Consider the following 20,628-nt stretch of genomic DNA (forward strand, 5'->3'; position numbering starts at 1 on the left):
AAGATAGCTGCTATCAGCAGAGTCTGTGGTTACTGGAAAATCACAGAGGACACTAGGCTTATCTTCAAGGCTTCACATATCTTCTTTGCCTGCAGCAAGTCACCAGGAGTAGGGCATGGGACAGACAGATGGCCTTCGACCCTGGCCAAAGGCTGCTTTAGCTCCTACTTGTGCCAGACGGAGCACAGGCCTGTCTAACTACAGCGGTCCTTGGTGCAGATTTGGGTTACTGATTTATGTATTGACCTCAGCATCCAGGTTTTCCAGATTTGGGAAGAGATTTCTTTGAGAGGTGACACCAGGCCCCAGGTCCAAAGTATCTTGTGACAACAGTATTTCACTTTTCCAGAGTGTTTCAGTACCCATACCGCTTCACTTCTGGTGTGGATAGTGTTCCATGAAAAGGTATTAAAATGAAACATTTACCCTCTTTATAATGACTCTGATTTCTTTTTCAACTTCCTATTTTCTCCACAGCCCAAACAGCCACTGCAGAGGCTGCTGCTGCATCCTTTTGGACTTGCCTGTATCCTCTACCACGCTGGGCACTGTTGGCCAGATGCGCCAGGCACAGGCACAGCCCGAGGAGCAGCGGCTCAAACACCTGGTCATGTTAAGCTCCTGCTCTCCAGTGGGGAGCGACACAAGCCCCACCGAGCCCTTCCAAGCCCCGCCGCCCACACCCGGCTCTCACCGCCCTGGGGCTCCCACTCCCCCGTCCCAGCCCAGCCCAGGCGGAGCACAGCTGTTCCCTTTGCTGCCGAGCCCGCAGGGTGGCTCCTCTCCGTGCCCGGGATCACGGCCCGATAATGGCGATGAGTCGCCCGCAGCAGCGGCTGGATCCGGATGGAGCCGGATCCCGGGGGACCCCTGGGCACGATGGGAAGCACAGTCCTCAGCCACGTCGGGAAGGCCGCAAGCCCCGCACACCCTCTCGGTAGTGCTCCCCGCGGCTCACCCAGACCGAGTCACCCACCATCACCACGACATTACAAATGGGCCAGAAATAACAACCTGGCTGGGGTAGAACTTGGCTTTTATTCTCCAGCGCAGTTCTCCAGAGACAGCAGAAAAAGAAACAGTTCAGGTGTTGGGACAGTACATCCAGCAAAACAAGAGGGGAAAAATTATTTTATAAAAGTAAAATCAGAAGAATAAGAGAGGTTTGGAACTTAAAGAACTAAACACTGTCAGTACTTGCATAGCACTAGCAGTAATCGGGAAATACAGTAGATAGCTATAAAACTTTCAAAAGCAAAACTGCTCCAACAGCTCTAGTAGCAAAGGAGAAGCCTTCTGAAAAAAAAATAAATACAAGGAAGACTTTTTGGTACTTCTCCTTTTTTATATCCACGATGTAATGCCATCTGTCACAACATAATCCCTGCCATTGCCCTTGAAGATCAAGGCCTGTGTCCTCAGGAAGGCTGCAGTAACTAGTCAGAGAGTCCTGTAACTGGATGCAAGTTTCAGTAACAGTCCATGGTTCTAACCAGACTTGAAAAGAAGAATAGCAACTTGGCCGAGGTAGAAGTAGATGAAGTGCTTGGTCTCATGAGTCACGTAGCTGCCAAAATTCCTTCCCACAATGCAGTGCCAAGTGGGATTGTATTTCTTGTCAAACTCCTGCAAAACAGATCACTACAACTTAAGAACTCTTCTAATGGTATGCACTTTCTGAGCAGGGCAGAGTAAGAACAGATGCTCTTAAGTACTAGGATTATCTTATTTACATCCTATTGTTCACCTCCTGCTTAGTCAGACACACAACACCCCACAGCACTTCCCAACTAAGCAGTAATAAGTTTAAAACATTACTTCTGTTGAAGGAAAGAGGTCTTTTATTCCCCCATAATTCATAACATGACTGAATCTACAATCCTCAAGTAAAAGACTCATCATAAGTTTAGTACCCACATAGACAAAGCCGTAATTTAAACTTCACAGCTGCTAAACAGAAAGTTCTCTGTCACATGCTCTGTAACACCACTATGATCAACGAATCTAACAAGCTGTGTTTTACACATTTTCAAACAAATCTTCTATAAATTTCCATTAGTTGCTACAAAGAATATCTGAAAAGTATTAAACTCTCTTTTCAACTTCCATAGGTACTTTCCATATCTGGAAAAAAAAGCCTCTCTCTCTTGTGGTCATAGCAAACAAGTATTTCTTAAGAAGAAGCAATCATTTTCCGCATAGCTAAATTACTTCTCATGCTAGAGAAGCTTCTCCACCCCAGGTATCCTGCATTTTAAATTTATCTCCACCCCAGGTGTCCTGGAGCAGAGCCTCAGGCTTTGAGTGGTACAGCGGTAGAACAGCTCAAGGTGGGTGCCTTCATAAAGACCCCAACAAAGAAATTGCCAGGCAATTCACACCCTCCCAGTCTCAGCTCCCCACCCTTCACAGTTCAGACCAATAATAATATTAGGGTCTGGGGACTTCTTCTTTATTGTGTCTTTTCATTGTCTCTGGACAGTCTTTTTTATCTCTCACGTTGTCGTTTCTGCTAACAGTTATAACTTCCTTATTTTCCATCTTGAGCCAGCTGTTGAGGCCTTTTTTCACAGTGTTAGGTAAAAGTTAACATATTTGTGTGAAAATTCACAGCTTGCAGCCTAAAGCTTAATCAAATTTAGCTCCTCATGCCAAGCAGTTAACGCCAGACAGTTTCAGTCCAATTGGCCTTAACATTTCAACAGCTCTTCCACTCAGATCAGTTTAACTTCCACTGACGCACTTTGATTTCTCCGTTCTCCTGAGCTGACGAAGCAGGAAATATAATCTGAACTAGATCTTTCTCATGTATTGTTAATCCTACACAAAGGACGACACAGATGTTGCAAACAACAGATAATCAGTGCCACCAGGATTTATTTTTTTTCTATTGCGTTTATTTCACTACATAACGAGAGGGGTGATTATAGTACAATTACAGAAAACTACTTTTCCCTACTATTTTAGATATGGCTGGCAAGAATTGTAAAGCGATCCTTAAGATTAAGTTAAATACAATTGAAACCAAGGAGAACAGGCTTCCTCTCATAGAAAAACCACAGGAGAGCTCAATAGAGTCCCTGTGTTGTGTACCAGCTCATCAGTCACAGGGACAGTCAGGTGCCACTCTATCCTCACGTGGACAACGGGACAGTGGCAAAAAAAGGCCTTAAGTAGAACATACTGCAAGAAAAAAGCAGGACCTAGAAAGGTCCACATAAAGGGTGGGGAAAGAACACATGGACACCAGCCTAAAGAGAAAGTCCAACTTGATTATCTAGTGTCTCTGGAACTTGTTTTTCTAGCGCTACTTGCCTGGCAGCATTCTCCCCAATTGATTTTTCATGCGCACAGAGATATCATGAGCACATTACAAGCCAACATTTACCTTCTTTATGTGAGCAGCAATGTCCTTCTCAATGTTGTACTTCTCCAAGGCCTGAGTTGCACATTCCACAGCATCTTGCTGCATCTCCTCTGACATGTCCGCATTTTTGATCACTGCCTTTCGATCACTCATGATTGCCTGCTTGGAACAAAGAAGAAGAACATTCAAAGTTGCAGGAGCACCTGCCAGAAGCACCTGCCCAGCAGCCCCACAGCTATCGTCATTCCCAGCGCGCTCTCGGCGGGCCGGGCACGGGCACAGCCCCGGGCACAGCCCGAGCAGCGGCGGCTCCAGCGCCGGCTCAGCACGGTGAGCACCGCTCTGCGGCCGGAGCGACACAAGCACCGCCGCCCTCGCGGCCTCCCCAGCCCCGCCGCAGCCCTTCGCCCGCCGGCAGCTCCGCCAGAGAGCGCGGCCGCTCCATCGCCCGGCCCCGCCGGCCTTTCCTTGCTGAGGGAGGCGAAGGGAGCCCGGCAGCCGCGGCCAAGGGCTCGGAGCCCCGCTGGCTACAGGGTCCCGCGGGCAGCTGCCGGGGAAGCGGGAAGAGCGGAGGCGGCGGCCGGGGAAGAGCCCAGGCACCGGGGCTGCCCAGTTCCAGATTTCCCGGTACCCGAGCCCGACCCGACCCCTCTCGGCAGCTCTCCCTGCCCGACGCTCAAGGCCGTCAACGCCGTGCCCTCACCGTTGGGCGGGCGCCGCGATATGGGCGCGGTGTGGATGCAGAGCCGGTGAGGGTGTAGGACGGCACGAACCGATTCCCGCACTCGGCTCCGCCGCCGCGGCTGTTTAACCGACCCGCGCGCGCCGGCGGCGCCTCCGAGCGCCCCCAGCCCCGCCCCCTCAGCCCCGGCCACCAGCCATTGGTCACCTCCACCATCACCCCGACATCTTATTGGTCGCAGTACGGCTCTCTCGCAGGGTTTTGCCGCAGCAATTTCTTTCAGCCCGGCATGCCTTGCGGCCGTTCCTATAGCGACCGGCGGCCGCGGGGATGCGCGTCGGGGCACGGCCTTGGGGCGGCCGCGGCTTTGGGGCGGCTCCGGAGCCCTGCCGGGCCAGCCCAGGGCAGGCCAGCACTGGTGCCTCTCAGGCCGTGCGCCGCCCTGCCCCGTCTCCTTGTTTCTTTCTTCACGGCTGAGCTGCCTGAACGCAGGAAGGAAGGAGGGGAAGGAATAACCCCGAGCACCGGTACAGCTTGGGGGCTGACCGGCTGGAAAGCAGCTCTGCGGAGATGGAGCTTGGGCTTCTGGTGGACAACAAGCTGTCCCTGAGCCAGCAGTGTGCCTTGAAGGCCAAGAAAGCCAGTGGAATCGTGGGGATCATTAGGAAGAGCATAGCCAGCAGGCCAGGGAGGTGGTGCAGCCTCTCTGCTCAGCCCTCGTGAGGCACATCTGGAATGCTGCATCCAGTTCTGGGCTCCTCAGGACAAGAGAGACATGGAGCTCCTGGAGCGGGTCCAGTGCGAGGGCAACAAAGATGATTACTGGAGCATCTCTCTTATGAGGGAAGGCTGAGGAAGCTGGGCCTGTTTAGCCTCGAGAAGAGATGATTGAGAAAGGACCTCTTTAATGTGTACAAATATTAACGGGTGGGTGTCAGAGGATGTACTAGGCTCTTCTCGGTGGTGGTGAGCAATAGGACAAGAGGCAGGCAACAGGCAGAAACTGATGCCCAGGAAATTCCACCTGAGCATGAAGAACTTCTTCATTGTGCAGTGACTGAGCACTGGAACAGATTGCCCAGAGATGTTACGGAGATATCCCAGAACTGTCTGTACACAATCCTGTGCCATGTGCTCTGGGGTGACCCTGCTGGAGCAGGAAGGTTGGACCATGTGGCCCACAATGGCCCCTTCCAGCCTGACCCTCTCTGTGACTTGGTGAATGCAGTTGGTGTCCCTGCAGTGTCCGTGACTACAGCATGAGAGGGACTCTCCTAGTCACTGTTCTGGTAGGCAAAGATCATCTGTCAATATATCTGAGGTTGAGAAAAATATATATGATGCTTTGGAGGGCATCCTGCTGCAAAGAGCATAGAGTTTAAAAAATGTGAGAAAATCATGGTGTGGTCTGATGACGGTGCTAAAAGTCCCAATATGGCAGGAAGGTCCTGGCGAGGGAGCCCAGCCCATGCCCGGGGAATGGGGAATGCAGTCCCTGGGCTGATTTCAACAGCATGATGTCATCTCTCCTGAGAATGGGTTAAGTAACTTCTTTCTACAAAGCTGGCAGAACTCCTGGATGATTCAAATAAGGTGATAACAGGGAACTTTTCGGGGCGGGAGGGAAGGCAGAAAAGGTCCCCAATATGTCCTAATGCTCCTGACAGAAATCACGGCACCTTTGCAATTCATCAGAACCCACAAACCGCCCCTTCTGATCCCCACGAGGCTTTACTTTAAGCCAAGAAACAGCAACAGTAGAAACCTCAAGGAAAAAAAAAGTTAAATAAAACTATTTGCAAAATTACTTAAGTACACCGTGAGGGCTGTGTCGGGTTTGGGGTTTTGGGGTTTTCTTTCCCCATCATGTTTGTCCTGGCAGCACAGGTTCCGTTGCGGCGCGAAGCAGCGGGGGTGGCTCGGTGACCGTGTCCGGCAGAACTGGTATCCTCTCGGGCTGTGGAGAAGGCGCCGCTCCCGGTACAGCCCGGGTCCGAGCGGAGCCTTCCCGGAGCACGCTCCCGCCCCGCCCCGCCGGTGCCCGGAAGATGGCGGCGCGGCTGTGCCGGTGCTGCTGCCGGGCACTGCTCGCCCGGCCCGCCGGGGCTCTGCGGGCGCTCCGCGGGCTGGCCGCCGGGCCGGAGACGCACTTCGGCTTCCAGACCGTGACGGAGGAGGAGAGGAGGGAGAAAAGTGAGGGCGGCGGCGGCGGGAGAGGGCGGGCTGGGTCCGGAGGGGAGCTGGGCTGCTGGGCAGCCGGGGGGGATCGTTCTCCAGAGTGCTGGGAGCATGCTTGGGACTGGGCCCTTGTTTGAGGCGTTACCGGGAGCCTCGGTGAATAATATCACTGTTACTTCCCTGAGCTCGGGAAGGCTGTGTTTCTCCAGACACCTTTGTCAGGCAATAGGCTCAATAGGGTTCAATCATACATTTTTTTTTATAATGAGTTTTCAGATGGTATTTTTCAGCTCCACGTAGTGACATACATCCATAGGGCAAAAAAGGACGAATTTTAATTCAACATGAGCATTTTAAAGTAATTTGCATCTCATTCCCATGTCCTTTCTTCGCAGTTTATCAGGTCTTTGAAAGTGTGGCCAAGAAGTACGATGTAATGAATGATTCAATGACTCTAGGAATTCATCGGGTGTGGAAGGATATCCTCATGCATAAAATGAACCCTTCCCCAGGAACACTTCTCCTTGATGTTGCTGGAGGAACAGGTAAATATTTTTGGTGAGTTCCACATGGCAGTGCCATGTTGTTTTTCAGCTGTTTGAGTCTGCTTAGAATTGAGTTGCCTAGCTTTCTTTTTTTCCCCCCTCAGTTCCCTGTCTTTAAAACTAGTGAAGCATCTACTTGACTTTCACAGAGAAGGGTTGAGAACTAACTTCTTGGTGTTTTGGAGGGTCTTACTCCAGGGGTCTGAGAGTATTGTAGTAGCGCCATGATATGTTGTGGAAAACAACTTGTAGAAAGTCATGGACTCTTTGCTTTTAATATGTTCCCTTTATATTTATATATATATATATACACACTCTTTCTGTCTCTATACAATATGTGTGTGGAGTTGTTTTATAAATATATATGAATAAAAATAAATATTAAATCAGATGGATGTTCAAAGCCTTATGTTTCAACTTCCTGGAGACAGAAAACATTCCAAAATGTGTATCTTTCCTTTAAAACAACTGCAGGTGACATTGCCTTTCGATTCATTAATTATGTTCGCTCTGTACGGGAACGCCAGCTCCAGAGGAAGCTCAAGAACCATCAGAATTTGTCATGGCAGGAAATTTTTGAGAGTTACCAGAAAGACAAATTTAACTCTTTAGGGGATTCCCAAGTGGTGGTCTGTGACATCAATAGAGAAATGTTAAAAGTTGGGAAGCAGAAAGCGCAGCATCTTGGCTACACTGAAGGTAAGTAATGTATTGTACCAGGGTAGTAATATTCCTGATATCAAGAAATTGTAAGGGGCAGAGGTTTTTTCATTATTTCCCTGTTTACTTTCACCAGAGGTGGGAACAGTGCATGGCAAAAAGGAACGTGAGTTGCACAGTCACTGATTGTGCATTTTGTCTGCAGGAGTGATGGGCTTTCCAATAACCTCGACATTCATGCTCCACAGATAGGCAAAGGATCCCCTCGATCCTTTGGGGACTGGAAAACAATACAGCTGCATCTGCATCACATACTGATAGTGCTGATGGAGGGGAGTGTGCTTTTTCATGTTCCTAAATCTGTGGAAGCTTTCTAGCAAAATGTGTTAAGTGTTGCACGGCAAGACGTTAGTAATTGTCTATACATACGCTTAGAGCAGAGATTCCCTTTTTACAAATTTGCCATGAACAAATGGCAGCCAACAATCCTTTCCACTATGATGCAAGTTATGGGTAAAATCCTCCTGGCACACACACACTGTATGTATGTGCATAACAACGTTTTGGCTGATCTGCAAAATTAAGTACTCTGTCTTGAAAGATTTGTGAGTGTAGGCCAAGGTGTCTTTCCTCCAACAAAAGTGCAAAATAGAAAGACTTGTTTTAAATATCGCTTTTAAAATAATCAATTCTTTCTAGAATCGGTAAGTTCTAGTCTTTCTGGACCAGTCTGAGTTCAGTTCTGAAACTTGACTTTTACTACAGGCTTGTCCTGGGTACTTGGGAATGCTGAAGAGTTGCCCTTTGATGATGATGCTTTTGATGTTTACACAATTGCCTTCGGAATCCGAAATGTGACTCGTATTGATTTGGTGAGTTACCATAGTGTATCCTGACATGGGGTGCTTATAATTTTTTATTCTACAGAGGAAGCAAAGTAGGAGTTCCTTTGGATAAAGGAAGATCCTAGTCTACTACTGAAACATTTTAAATAAGTGGCCTGTAGTGTGCAACTTGTTTGAATGGAGAATATAATTAAGTGCCCCACCTTTGTCATGAAAAGATAGATTTATACCAGTTGCACCCAACCCTTCCAGCTTGGCAGGCCACACAGTCTCTTCCTAATGAAAAGGGCTGGATGCTACAGCAATTCCTTGCCTTCTCCTGACCTGTGATATGGCTGGATCTATACATGCACAATGCAGTCAGTCTGCATAGGTCAAATCTTCCTGAAGCACCTGATCTATATCCCACCAACAGAGGGTCCAACACTTCCTGTCCCTTTCTGTTGCCCTGCCTGAGACAACAGAACTGCCAGAGTAGGGTGGGAAGGAGGCTGCTGCCCCCACTGCTGTTGAACTAACCTGTTCAGCCCACTTCTGCTCAGTGTCTTCACACTGAGCAGGTGGCAGAGCTCCCTATAAAGAACAAGTATGATTTTAATTAGGATAAGTAGTAGCCTTTGTTCTAAACAATCTCTGTCTTTCGGGAAGGACTGGCTGTTGTGGGGGTGACTCCTGTCTGGGTGCACCAGTTGTCTGTGCTTTGGAGGAGTGTGTTACAACCTCGTCAGAGCTCCTGTGGAAGGTGTAGCATTTGGATCCAAACCACCTGGAACCATATGGCTTTGAACTTAATGTGGATGGCTTTTCCTGGTGCTTTGTCTGCACCTTTCCAAAGCGCAGGCTCTTTGCCTTCATGCATACAGCAGTCTGGTTGCCGAGCTCCCTGGAGACCTGATACAAAACACATCCAATCTGCCAATTCTTTTGCAGAGCTCCTGTGTAGTGTTTGTATTTTATCCCTTAGGAACAGGACAGTTGAAGTCAAGCAGATACACAACCTTCAAAGAGTTTGGAATACAACTCTCCTCTGCTCCTGTGTGAAAGAACATGCAGTTGTAAACAGAATTTTCTCTTGATTCTTGTTAGGTATTCTGTTTCGATGCAGGTTGGAATTTTCAAAGTAGCCAAAGATTTTCTTCTTCCTTCTCTTTCCTGTTTTTACTCATTGCTCATCCGAAACCCAGTATCATTCCTTCTTTGAACCTTTGGGTGTGCCTCACAGTAAAATCTTTTCTTTTGATTTAAAAAAAATTATCATGCCCTTTTTTCAGTTTCTTGTAGCTGAGTCACCTTCTCACTTTTGTGTTTGGTCTGTAATTACAAGAGCTGTGCCAACAAACTTTCATCAACCGGGAGTAGGGAAAGAAAAGAAAAACTGCAAACCCGACATCACAGTTTTGACACAAAGCCTTGTAAAAATCTATTTAGGTAACAGTGAGAGTGTTTGTGCTTTGAGTTTGTGGCATGTTTGGGGGTTTTTTTACTTGTCTTGGGATGCTTCTCCACAATAAATATTGCAGATTGCCAGTCAGGATACTCTTCATTCCCCTCAGTTTATCAGAGTTGCATGATAACATCACATGGCTTGATAATAGGCAGGTGCTATTCTACAGAAGCAAACTTATCGCATCTGCTTTGTCTCAGGCACTTCAAGAAGCCTATCGTGTGCTGAAACCAGGAGGAAGATTTCTCTGCCTTGAATTTAGTCATGTCAGTAACCCTCTTCTTTCCAGGTAAGAAAATGGTGATGCTTTATGCCATGTCACAAGGCTCTCTTATTTGTACTCAGATAGAATAAGAGATGGAGACACTTTGAGGCCACATCTTGGGGCAGTTTTAAAATCAGACTATGTAGCACAGTAGCACAGAGACCAGATTGTGTTGGGGAGGGTTGGTTGGTTTTAAATTTGTTTCTATTAATCTGCATTTGCTGTCTGTCTGTGCAGGCTCTATGATCTCTACAGTTTCCAGGTTATCCCTGTTCTGGGTGAGGTTATTGCTGGTGATTGGAAGTCTTACCAGTACCTTGTGGAGAGCATCCGACAGTTCCCCCCTCAGGTAAGGCAGTATTTCCCTTTATTTAGCACACAAAACACAATTCCAGCATAATCTTGTGGCCAGCTGGCTTACAGGCCTCCAGGTTGTTAATAATTATGGCACTTATTTTTTAGGAGGAGCTGAAGGCAATGATAGAAGATGCAGGCTTTTTCAAAGTGGATTATGAGAACCTAAACTTCGGCATTGTTGCCATTCACTCAGGTTTCAAACTGTGAGTCTGTGTAGTAAAACATGGAAAGTATAATTTTCATGAAGGATATGAAAACTGGAATTGTAATGGTATCAAGAGGAGTTCTAAGAGCTTGTGCAGCAGATACTTGTTCAGCAGCCAGATTCTGAAGAGCACAAGTTACCTCTCCCCACCAAGAAACCTGTGGAAGGAGTGACTCCAGTGGTGTTTCTTACACTTGCATTTCCCTTCAAGTGCAATGTAAAGGACATGGCCAAAACTGAGCAATGCTAACAAGTGAAGCAACTTCAGTTGCCACTGGGTGTGGATACAGAAATAGACTGATTAGTCTTCAAATAAAATGCCTTTCTTTTTACTAAGCTTTAAGGAGTATATTATACTTGTGAGAAGTAACTTGCATTTATGAAGTAACTATGGACTTTCATGAAGCTGTTATTATCTTTGTCATGTGGAGTTTAAGATTTTTTTCCCAGGACTCCATTACTTCTTTCAAAGGCAAATGGCAGGCTTATGAAATAAAAGGGCTCTGCATCAACCTTTTTCCACTTAAATCAGTCTTGTAAGAAGGCTTCCTAAGAAAGGATGGACTTGGGGCGTGAGAATAAAGGTGGGGATGTTTGTACTTGATTCACACAGCAATAAGAGGGTAATGCAAACAGGGCAAAGGGATAAACTTGTTCCAACAGTTTTATTAGCAAAGAAGCCATCTTTTGGAAGAAAATAAATACAAGGAAGACACTTTTGCTTTTTTATATAGCCACAATGAAAATACCAGCTGCTACAGCAAAATCCCTGACCATTAACAATACAACAAAAGACCTGAAGATCAAGATCTGTTTCCCCAGGAAGGCTGAAGGTGGGAGTCAGTGTGCAGTCCTGTACCCAGGTGCAAGTTTCAGTAACAGTCCATGGTTCTAGCCAGACTTGAAAAGAAGAATAGCAACTTGGCCGAGGTAGAAGTAGATGAAGTGCTTGGTCTCATGAGTCACATAGCTGCCAAAGTTCCTTCCCACGATGCAGTGCCACGTGGGATTGTATTTCTTGTCAAATTCCTACAGAAGAGAGAATTAGAAAGTCAGCATTTTAATGGTAATTATACTAATATTGTCTAACGGTTGGGGTTTTTTTTGGCAATGATTTGTCACTTGTTAACAAGTATTACTTTTGGAAGAAGGCAATTAAGGAGCAGCATATGCTCTTAAGCACAAGGATCATCTGTCACTTTATAACTCATCTGCTGCTTAGTCATACAAAAAAAAAAAATAGTGCTTCCAAGCAGAGCAGGAATAAGCTTAAAACATATGCTTGGGGAAGTAACTTTTCACCTAAAGTCATGCCATGGTATCAAACCATAACTTCTAAGAACCTTCACTGTTTGTTCTGAATCTCCAGCTAAACCAGTATTTTGACTTTGTTAGCTGTTTTTTGCTATAAGAATGCTGAAAGGACACTTGATGAAACATTCTCTGCCACATCCTTGACACCTTGTCATGAGATGATGATGTGACACGCTGTTGTCAGGAGCCTGCTACCATTTATAAATAAACTGTGTACAGTTCCACAGTGAGCAAGCATGCAGTCAATGGATTTATACTCCTGTACTCAACAGCTGTCACCTGAAGAGATTTTTATGAGAATATGGACGTTTCTGTTCTGCTCAACCAAACCCTTCAGCTACTTGCAGCTCAGTCAGGCTTCCAGTAGGAGTCAAGAGAGAAAATGTGACGAACCATAAGCTATGAACCATCTGTTCAGTGTTAGCATGAACAGCTTGTTTTACATGTGGTGGGAAAGGGAAAAAACCAAAATCCACTTATTACACGGTCGGCAAAGCACCACTCTTTAAATAGGCTGCACAGAGCCCGTGTCTTGTACCAGCTCATCAGTCACAGGGACAGTCAGCTGCCACTCTGCTCACTTGGACAATGGGACAGTGGCAGAAAAGGTGTACAGCACTACAAGAGAAAAGCAGAAGTACCTAGAAAGGTCCATATAAAGGGTGGGGAAAGGAAGAGAAAGAGAGAAAGTCTAACTTGATTATCTAGTGCCTCTAGAACTCGTTTCTCTAGAACTACTTGCCTAGCAGCGGTCTCCCCAATTCATTTTTCATGAGCACATTACAAGCCAACATTTACCTTCTTTATGTGAGCAGCGATGTCCTTCTCAATGTTGTACTTCTCCAAAGCCTGAGTTGCACATTCCACCGAGTCTTGCTGCATCTCCTCTGACATGTCCGCATTTTTGATCACTGCCTTTCGATCACTCATGATTGCCTGCTTGGAACAAAGAAGAACATTCAAAGTTGGCGGAGCACCTGCCAGAAGCACCTGCCCAGCAGCCCCACAGCTATCGTCATTCCCAGCGCGCTCTCGGCCGGCCGGGCACGGGCACAGCCCCGGGCACAGCCCGAGCAGCGGCGGCTCCAGCGCCGGCTCAGCACGGTGAGCACCGCTCTGCGGCCGGAGCGACACAAGCACCGCCGCCCTCGCGGCCTCCCCAGCCCCGCCGCAGCCCTTCGCCCGCCGGCAGCTCCGCCACAGAGCGCGGCCGCTCCATCGCCCGGCCCCGCCGGCCTTTCCTTGCCGAGGGAGGCGAAGGGAGCCCGGCAGCCGCGGCCAAGGGCTCGGAGCCCCGCTGGCTACAGGGTCCCGCGGGCAGCTGCCGGGGAGGCGGGAAGAGCGGAGGCAGCAGCCGGGGAAGAGCCCAGGCACCGGGGAGCCGTCGGGACACGCGGGATGCCCGAATAGCGGGATGGCTGAGTGTTCCTCGGAGCCGCCCGCGCCCCGTCGCTCACCGTTCGGGCGCTGCGGGACCGGCTCGGTGCGGAGCGGACAGCGCTGCGCTCTGGTCCGTGCGCGCCGGCAGCGCCTCAGCCCCGCCCCCTCAGCCCCGGCCGCCAGCCATTAGCCACCGTCACCGCCCCCCGAGCGCCCATTGGCCAGCGCTGCCGGGCCCCGAGCACCCATTGGCTGCGGCGCGGCGCCCGGCAGGGTTTTACCGCAGCGTTGTCTTGCGGCCCGGGATGCCCCGCGCCGCGTCCGTTCCCATGGCGACCATGGGATGCGGGGAGGCACTGGGAGCACCGGGCGCATGTTTTGGGATGATCACGGAGATTTGGGCTGTGTATGAAAGCTGCCAGTCCTCGCTCCCGTGCTACTCGTCTGCTGCGCCAGGGGAGGCTTAGGTTGGGCATGGGGAGGAATTGCTTCATAGAATGGGGAATTAATTAGACATTCGAAGGGGCTGCCCAGGGACGTGGTGGGGTCACTGTCCCTGGAGGTGTTTAAGGAAAGACTTGACATGATGCTGACTGCCGCGGTGTGGTTGACATGGTGGTGGTTCAGTAATACGCCCTTTACTGAGAGTGAAGCTCACCCATGCCGAAGGAAGGAGTTCCATAGCTTGTAAATAGCACTTGATCATCTGTTTAGTTCACTTGTCTGTTTTCAATTGTGTCTTTTCAATTCAGACTGAGTGACCTCTGATAGAAATCTCTGACCCATGTTTACTGGCTATGATCAAGTCAGCTGCTAACTTTGTTCCTCTAGTGAACCAAATCTATCAGACTTTTATAGCATTTTTGCAGATCTCACTATCTCTGCAACTCTTGCCATTTTTTGTTTGTGTTTGGTTTGGGGTTTATTTTGGTTGGTTCTTTTTTGGTTTTGTGGGCTTTTTTGTTTAAATGAAGCAAGATGTTTTGGGAGATTCCCAGTCTCTGTTTTCTCAGTTTCACTCTCCCTGGGGCACTTTCTGCTTATGCTCTTGTCAGCAGATACAACATTGCTGTTGAGTCTTCCACAGTTGGTGATCTGTTAGTAACAGAACTCTGAACCATGTCTATAGCAAATAGCACAGGTGACCTAAAAGGTTTTCAAATATCAGTTGGTAGGACTCCCATTTTCTTATAGAAATTTTTAAAAAAACACCTCAAGAGCCATAATTCACTTCACTGTAAATATTTTTTCATATTCATCCAATGTAGTTTCCTGCTCAGTGTCATTCAGAGCAAAAGCAGCATAACTGAAAGCAACCCTTTGCTTTTGCAAACTCTAAGGCAACCTCAGAAGAATATACTGCCCCCAGAAATACTGAAACTGGATAATGTAATACTTTTGTCACTCTAGAATATCTCAGGAATAACTCCTGACTCCCAGGTTTTAGCATTCCAATTAGGAGAGATGCAATTCACAGCTTTGCTTTTGTGCTAGCAACATGAAAAAGTTTTGAATGGTCTTGGTGCCACAATAAGTAATTGATTTCCAGAACTGTGTTCAGTATCTGCAGCACTTGCAGTAGTTCTTTGAGTACTGGACAGTTTTGTGCTGACAGAATGGAACCATTTAACAATCTTCCAAGTGCTTACACTGAACTTCAGAAACACCCATGAATCTCTGAGGAGGTGGTTGTGTTTGGTAGCTGCAGGCAAATTTCTCTGCATTTATTAAGAAATGGTTTGCTGAAGGAACAGTTGTGATGACGACTGCAGGAAATGTCAGTGTGGGTGAGATATACGTTGTTAATGAGATACATGGCTTTAAAGAGAGACATTAGAGTCCTACTTGTTAATCAAGAATATAAAAGTATAGTTTCCCTCAGGATAGAGCTGCAGGGAAAGGCAGAACAAATAAACACAGGAGATGATAGCTGGGGTAGAGGAGGTGCTGAAGAAAATTGGGTAATGGATAAGGCATATAATGAGATTCCTCTCACAGATGGAGGTTAGACTTGTAAGCGCTTTTTGGGTGAGGTAGTTTTTTACTCTGTGTTGCCCAACGTATCACTGTATTAACAGAGATTTTTCCTGCGGCTCCTAGTTACTGCCAAAACATAAAATAACCATTATAGCAATAAACCATCTCCCATTTTCTTTTTCTTTCCACAAAAGTGAAGAAATCTCCACATGGACAATTTCTTTGTAGACTAGGGATTTATATGCGAGAACTTCCAATCCAATTTTATATCTACTGATCTGTGTTGGTGGAAAAACATTAGCAGGTTTAATTGAGGTTATCTCCATGGTCCCCAGAGAAACTGGATCCATTTACTGAGTCCTGCAGTGAACACAGGTGAACCAGCACCCCCTCTCAGAGTGCAGCCAAGGCCCAGAGGGGCCCAGCACCACCATGTCAGACCCACTGAGGCACTGACATGTACTCCCCCACAGACAGCTCATCTGCCCTCTGTGAACATTTCTGTTTTGGTGGTTGCAGGTGTCTGAGTCAGGGCTGTAATTCCCTTACTTGTGGTGAAATTGCATCAAACCCCTTCATTAAAGAAATGTGTGTTTTCCACTTTAAATGCAGTTTGGGCTGTGGGGAACAAGCATCAGGCAGTCTGTTCTCTCCCTGGAGTGTGTGGGAGCAGCACTGAACTGACAGTTTTAAGTTTAGCCTGTGCTGCACTGGGAATCCGGGATCATCTTGTCCAAATTGTTGCTTTAGTTGTTGTCTTTAAATATAGTTTCTTGGTGCTATTTTGGGTTGAAAGCTCCTGCAGCCATGCAGTTCACTCTCAAATTCCTATTCCTTTTTCTGTGTAAAATATATTGTCCCTAGTCTCTGATGGTCAAAGGAGGAGGCCAAAATGGATAGAACACGGGAGGTTTCTCAAACTGGGAATTATCTGTTAATATGATTGTGGTATCAATCATATTGATTCATTCTTTGAAGTCTTTCCTTATTATGACTTTTATGTGCATCATAAATTACTTTTAGGCTGAGCTTGTATATTTGTAAAACTTCAGCATTTGAAGGCTCTGAATCTTGACAAGTCTAAGACTAAAGCAATAGTAAGAGTGTTACAGCTTTGCAGAGGATTGGATTAGTGGTGTTAAATACAGGCTTTATTTCAATACCCTTGAAAGAATTCAAGTATCATAGTACTTACATGTTTTATGTATATTTGTAAAGGAGCATATTATGAATGCTTAAAAAAATAATGAAGTAATTGCACAATTAAGAGTGGAACAAGGGTTTACTCTCACTTCTAGGCAGCAATTTCACTTTGCTAGATAAAAGCACCAAGGTCATCTGCCATGCTGCCTTCCAGCTTCACAGACATTGAATATTTCAGCAGCACTACTAAACTTTCACACCTTCTTGTTTCTGGAAGTTGTCTTGCAAGTGCTCTTCTTTTCACCAAAATACATGTCAGGGTACTTCAGCTGTGACTGCACAAAACTTCATTTTCCAAAACAAAATAGTGGAAAGGCATTTGGGCTCTTGGCTTTCACTAAGAGCTCTGCAGAAAAGTGTCTCGTTCTTCCAGCTTCGGTAAAGGAATGTTCCCTGAGAGAAGACAAAAAACAAGTTGTGTCAGACCAGCTGTAAGTTACCTTGTGGGCAGAACAACCTAGCATGGAAGTGCTTCTCCAGTTTCCTCCATGTACAGGCAGCCTAAATATTCTGAGCAAGTCAGGAAAATAAGTCCTGTCTGACTTCCTGTAAGGAATTGCTCAACATGTGCAGTAACTTCAGAGTCAGGTCAGCCTCTGTACTGCTTCTGGAGCAATAAATTGCACTTTTTTTTACATAGATGGCTACAGTCATTTACTTTAGTACTCACTATTATTAACTAGTATTTCTGAAAGTAAATGCAGCTATGGCAGGTTATATTCTTCAGACTGATTCAAGTGAGATTGAGAGATTTTTTAAAAGCAAGTGAATACCTGGTGGAGCTACAAAATATTCCTCTACTTTCTCTCTGGCATTTTCCAGCAGCTCTTTGGTGCAGTTGCCTTCTGTCACATCATCTTCTCTGAGATACAGACACCTGAAGGACAAAGATTATTGGGTGTCTTTAAGCTATTCTGTGAATATGAAGTAGGAAGGGTGGCTTATCTCTAAACCTGGTTTTCATCTCTTAAATAAACACTGAGACAAGTACTGGCACGTTTTGAAGCACCCAGGAATGCCACTGGCAGGTATTTGGGGAGCAGTGTGACAGATAAGACAGATTAAAGAACTGAAGTTCACCTCTGCTTTGCTCACACATAAAAATTGCATGTGCCAATGACAACTTTCTCCCACACAAAACCACAGTAATTCATTTTGAGCAAAGGGGCCACATCGTGATTCCCAGGGAAAAAGGTCACAACAACAAAGTCTGGTGCATTAACAGATAAAAGGAGGCTGCTGTGATTGACCACCTGTCCTCCAGCACTGAATCCATCGGCTCCACGCCATCGGTGTTGACTTCATGAAGCTGATCAGCAAACTGGATCGCTTTCTGCAGCCGCTCCACGCCCTCCGAATCCCGGAAATCCACCAGGGCCAGGTGCTCCAAGTGGTCCAGCACTTCCACCGACACTTCCTGCTGTACAACGGCGCCAATGAGAACAAAAAAAAAAAAAAGGGTCAAAATTAAGAAGTTTAATAGAGCTAGTTTCTTTTAACTAAAAACTTGTTACACGTCAAAAACATAGTTTACAAAAAAATCCTAAAATCGTTAAGGCTGGAAAAAACCCTTAAGGTCGTCAAATCCAACCGCGAAACTACTGGAAGGGACGCGCCGATTCCTTGGAAATTAACGCGCGTTATACTGTTCGTAGCCTCCCGCCTCGCGGGGGCAAACGGGCGATACCTGCGGCCGCTGCCCGCTGTGCCAGCCGGCCGGGCGCGGGGCACAGCGCGGGGACAGCCGCCAGGCGCCGAGCCACCGCCCGAGGGACAGCGCGCGCATCTCGCCGCCGCCGCGCACGTCACCTCCCCGCGCGTGACGCTCCCCGCGCGCCGGATGCGCGACACTGGGCGGCGCGCCCGGAGCGTCCCGGCGCGGCCGCCGCGATGAACAGCGTGGGCGAGGCGTGCACGGAGCTGAAGCGCGAGTACGACCAGTGCTTCAACCGCTGGTTCGCCGAGAAGTTCCTCAAGGGCGACAGCGCCGGCGACCCCTGCGGGCAGCTCTTCAAGCGCTACCAGCTTTGTGTGCAGGTGCGTCCGGCCCGGGGCCCCATGGCTGCCCGCCCCGAGCGTCCCTCCCCTTCTTACCGCCGTCCTGCTACCCCAGCAGTAGCCTCAGCCCTCACCAGGGACCTCCACACACTGCTCTGGGTTTACCTCGCCCTGTGTCTGTCGGTCGCGTCATGCAATATTTTACAGGTGTCTCATATTGTGTTTTTATGGTACATAACTCCTTAAGGCTGCTGCTGTAGAGGCTGCCGCACGCTTCCGTGATAAGATCCGGACTGTAGTTCAGTTAGTTCTCAGTACGTCCTTGAGTAACTCTTAACGTTGAAGCTTCATTCAAACCAGCCTTTTGACTACTTTTCCTAGCTCACTTTTTGAGATCATTTCTATTCTCCCAGGCAACAAGCGATAGGGCAAGAGGCCATAGCGTTGAGCTGCAGCGGGAAGGTTTAGGTTGAACATGAGGATTTTTGTCACAGAAAGGCTGATCAGACATTGGAATTGCCCAGGGAGGTGTTAAAGGAAAGACTGGGCTTGACCATGGTGTGGTTGACACGGTGGCGTTGGGTCATAGGTTGGACTTGATGATCTCAGAGGTGTTTTACAACCTAATTGATTCAGTAATTCTGTGTTTTGTACTGAAGATTGCATCATGCAGCCCTATAAAGAAGTGTCAAGTTTAATTATTTGGTTTTCTTTTCTTTCTTTTCAGAAAGCAATCAAAGAAAAGGACATACCCATTGAGGGTCTGGAGTTCATGGGCCCGAGTAAAGGAAAGACTGAAAACTCCTCTTGATGTTGGCTGTATGGGTGGAGTCACTAATATGAACCTTTGGACTAAGCACCATCCCCAGGTGTACCATAGATGCCACCTGGATAAGACCTTTAGACCTTTATTAACTGCTTTTTAGGAAGCAAGGAATCTTCTCTGCTTGTGAAAACAAACAGCTTTAAAAAAAAAAAAAAAAAAGACTGGATCATGTGGTAACTGCTGCCTCCTTTCCAGTGAATGTTGGTGGTGGTTCAGCATCTAATGGCTTAAAAATCCATGCGAACTAACTTCCTACTGAATGTACTCTGTAATGAGGGAATGCTGGTGGAAGTGGGCTGAGATAGTTTCTTTGTGACTGATTTCTTTTGCTTATTTATATAACACTTGAAAATGTTTAAAAAGAATATGAAGGGGGTTGATGTACTTTCCATCATCTCTATGCTGCTGAATTTTGGTGAAGAAGTTTGTTTCATGTGATCCTGAATGCTGAAGGGCATAAGCACGGTTTTGTCAGCAAGAGAGATGGTTTAAAAGCACTACTGGACCTGCAACAGCTTGGCTAAAATAAATATAACCAGGTTATATTTTGTTCAAGTGGGTAACTGTGCAGTAATCTGATTGTGACCTCTAGCAGGGATGGAGGTGGCCTGTTCAGAAGCTGAAGAGGAGACTTTTAATGCAGAGGTTACTTCAACCTTTTCTGAGGTACTGACACGACCATGAACTTGAATTCTCTCTCCTTTGGCATTACACCTTCCTGTGGTTTGGTCCTCACATGGGGATGGGGCAAAGCTGGCCCCTCTCCTTACACCAACACAGGTGAAAGAGTAAAAGATATTATGGCCTGGGGACAAAGGATAAGTCAACTTCCTAATACTAGAATTACAGTGAGGAAAAAAGAAAGCACTCTGCTTTTAATCACAATATGAAGGATTGTTCAAAGGTTTTACTCTTAAAAAACTTTTAAAAGGTTCAGTTCTCAAACATAGCTGGCCTGTCTGCACCACAGCCCCTTACAGACCCCAGATGCTGAGTCCTGTGGGCCTTGTGCAGAGGATCAGGAACTGCTGCAGCCTGAGGCTGTTGTTCCTGTGTTAGTTATGTATCCAGGTGAGCCACACTCCTCAGGTGCAGAGAGCTCCTACAACATCAGCACAGGGGTTAAACACAGCACTGAAAAAACAAGCTGTTGGTGAAGAGCTGCATCACTCAGGTATAAATAAAAGCAGTGATCTAAGGGAAGGATCTATAAATAGCATTCAGGAGACAATCAACTACATAGCTTTTATTTTTTTAAGGAATAATGCATAAAACTAGTTTGCTTGTCTATGATCTTCACGTAGGGCTAAAGGTAATGTGATTTTTTCAGTTTTTAAAAAACCTATGCCCATCAGTGCCTTGTATTTTTAACACAGAAAAAC

General features: G+C 47.0%; 5 protein-coding genes across 8 annotated transcripts; 2 read left to right on the plus strand and 3 right to left on the minus strand.

Annotated features, from left to right (window-relative positions):
• Positions 1-1,019: 1,019 nt before the first annotated feature.
• Positions 1,020-4,230, minus strand: LOC146430390 (dynein light chain 1, cytoplasmic-like). 2 transcript variants are annotated; one of them, XM_085076079.1, is made up of 3 exons: positions 4,071-4,230; positions 3,389-3,526; positions 1,020-1,626 (listed from the first exon to the last, which is right to left on the minus strand). In XM_085076079.1, the coding sequence occupies exons 2-3, from the start codon at positions 3,518-3,520 to the stop codon at positions 1,489-1,491; spliced, it is 270 nt and encodes an 89-aa protein (XP_084932205.1). In that variant the 5' UTR covers positions 3,521-3,526; positions 4,071-4,230; the 3' UTR covers positions 1,020-1,488. The 2 variants fall into 2 exon arrangements, with proteins under 2 accessions (XP_084932205.1, XP_084932204.1); XM_085076078.1 differs by having other exon boundaries at positions 3,389-3,529; positions 4,071-4,227.
• A 1,826-nt stretch (positions 4,231-6,056) lies between these two features.
• COQ5 (coenzyme Q5, methyltransferase) lies at positions 6,057-11,060 on the plus strand. Its single transcript, XM_085076077.1, has 7 exons — positions 6,057-6,242; positions 6,623-6,772; positions 7,247-7,471; positions 8,198-8,304; positions 9,922-10,010; positions 10,224-10,335; positions 10,449-11,060. Exons 1-7 carry the CDS (start codon positions 6,098-6,100, stop codon positions 10,548-10,550), a joined length of 930 nt encoding a protein of 309 aa, XP_084932203.1. The 5' UTR covers positions 6,057-6,097; the 3' UTR covers positions 10,551-11,060.
• A 134-nt stretch (positions 11,061-11,194) lies between these two features.
• LOC146430392 (dynein light chain 1, cytoplasmic) lies at positions 11,195-13,440 on the minus strand. 2 transcript variants are annotated; one of them, XM_085076083.1, is made up of 3 exons: positions 13,320-13,440; positions 12,661-12,798; positions 11,195-11,577 (listed from the first exon to the last, which is right to left on the minus strand). In XM_085076083.1, exons 2-3 carry the CDS (start codon positions 12,790-12,792, stop codon positions 11,440-11,442), a joined length of 270 nt encoding a protein of 89 aa, XP_084932209.1. In that variant the 5' UTR covers positions 12,793-12,798; positions 13,320-13,440; the 3' UTR covers positions 11,195-11,439. The 2 variants fall into 2 exon arrangements, with proteins under 2 accessions (XP_084932209.1, XP_084932210.1); XM_085076084.1 differs by having other exon boundaries at positions 12,661-12,801; positions 13,320-13,395.
• A 2,908-nt stretch (positions 13,441-16,348) lies between these two features.
• GATC (glutamyl-tRNA amidotransferase subunit C) lies at positions 16,349-18,248 on the minus strand. 2 transcript variants are annotated; one of them, XM_085076081.1, is made up of 4 exons: positions 18,110-18,248; positions 17,676-17,839; positions 17,196-17,299; positions 16,349-16,815 (listed from the first exon to the last, which is right to left on the minus strand). In XM_085076081.1, exons 1-4 carry the CDS (start codon positions 18,206-18,208, stop codon positions 16,760-16,762), a joined length of 423 nt encoding a protein of 140 aa, XP_084932207.1. In that variant the 5' UTR covers positions 18,209-18,248; the 3' UTR covers positions 16,349-16,759. The 2 variants fall into 2 exon arrangements, with proteins under 2 accessions (XP_084932207.1, XP_084932206.1); XM_085076080.1 differs by having other exon boundaries at positions 17,676-17,842; positions 18,110-18,247.
• On the plus strand, positions 18,235-19,803 carry TRIAP1 (TP53 regulated inhibitor of apoptosis 1). The gene is made up of 2 exons (XM_085076086.1): positions 18,235-18,459; positions 19,148-19,803. Exons 1-2 carry the CDS (start codon positions 18,313-18,315, stop codon positions 19,229-19,231), a joined length of 231 nt encoding a protein of 76 aa, XP_084932212.1. The 5' UTR covers positions 18,235-18,312; the 3' UTR covers positions 19,232-19,803.
• The last annotated feature ends 825 nt before the right edge of the window (positions 19,804-20,628 follow it).

This window comes from Lichenostomus cassidix, chromosome 15 (assembly GCF_008360975.1).
Source record: "Lichenostomus cassidix isolate B80296 chromosome 15, HeHo_3.0, whole genome shotgun sequence".
Taxonomy (NCBI): Eukaryota; Metazoa; Chordata; class Aves; order Passeriformes; family Meliphagidae; genus Lichenostomus; species Lichenostomus cassidix.

Bases quoted from the DNA above. Each gene is read 5' to 3' on its own strand.
- GATC (XM_085076080.1), bottom strand. From the start codon at position 18,208: ATGCGCGCGCTGTCCCTCGGGCGGTGGCTCGGCGCCTGGCGGCTGTCC. The intron at 17,843-18,109 runs GTATCGCCCGTT...GCCGTTGTACAG, and splicing joins ACAGCGGGCAGCGGCCGCAG to CAGGAAGTGTCGGTGGAAGT. The intron at 17,300-17,675 runs GTGGTCAATCAC...TTTGTCCTTCAG, and splicing joins GATTCAGTGCTGGAGGACAG to GTGTCTGTATCTCAGAGAAG.
- LOC146430390 (XM_085076079.1), bottom strand. From the start codon at position 3,520: ATGAGTGATCGAAAGGCAGTGATCAAAAATGCGGACATGTCAGAGGAG. The intron at 1,627-3,388 runs GTAAATGTTGGC...TCTGTTTTGCAG, and splicing joins TTGCTGCTCACATAAAGAAG to GAGTTTGACAAGAAATACAA.
- COQ5 (XM_085076077.1), top strand. From the start codon at position 6,098: ATGGCGGCGCGGCTGTGCCGGTGCTGCTGCCGGGCACTGCTCGCCCGG. The intron at 8,305-9,921 runs GTGAGTTACCAT...GCTTTGTCTCAG, and splicing joins ATGTGACTCGTATTGATTTG to GCACTTCAAGAAGCCTATCG. The intron at 10,336-10,448 runs GTAAGGCAGTAT...CTTATTTTTTAG, and splicing joins TCCGACAGTTCCCCCCTCAG to GAGGAGCTGAAGGCAATGAT.
- TRIAP1 (XM_085076086.1), top strand. From the start codon at position 18,313: ATGAACAGCGTGGGCGAGGCGTGCACGGAGCTGAAGCGCGAGTACGAC. The intron at 18,460-19,147 runs GTGCGTCCGGCC...CTTTCTTTTCAG, and splicing joins GCTACCAGCTTTGTGTGCAG to AAAGCAATCAAAGAAAAGGA.
- LOC146430392 (XM_085076083.1), bottom strand. From the start codon at position 12,792: ATGAGTGATCGAAAGGCAGTGATCAAAAATGCGGACATGTCAGAGGAG. The intron at 11,578-12,660 runs GTAAATGTTGGC...TCTCTTCTGTAG, and splicing joins TCGCTGCTCACATAAAGAAG to GAATTTGACAAGAAATACAA.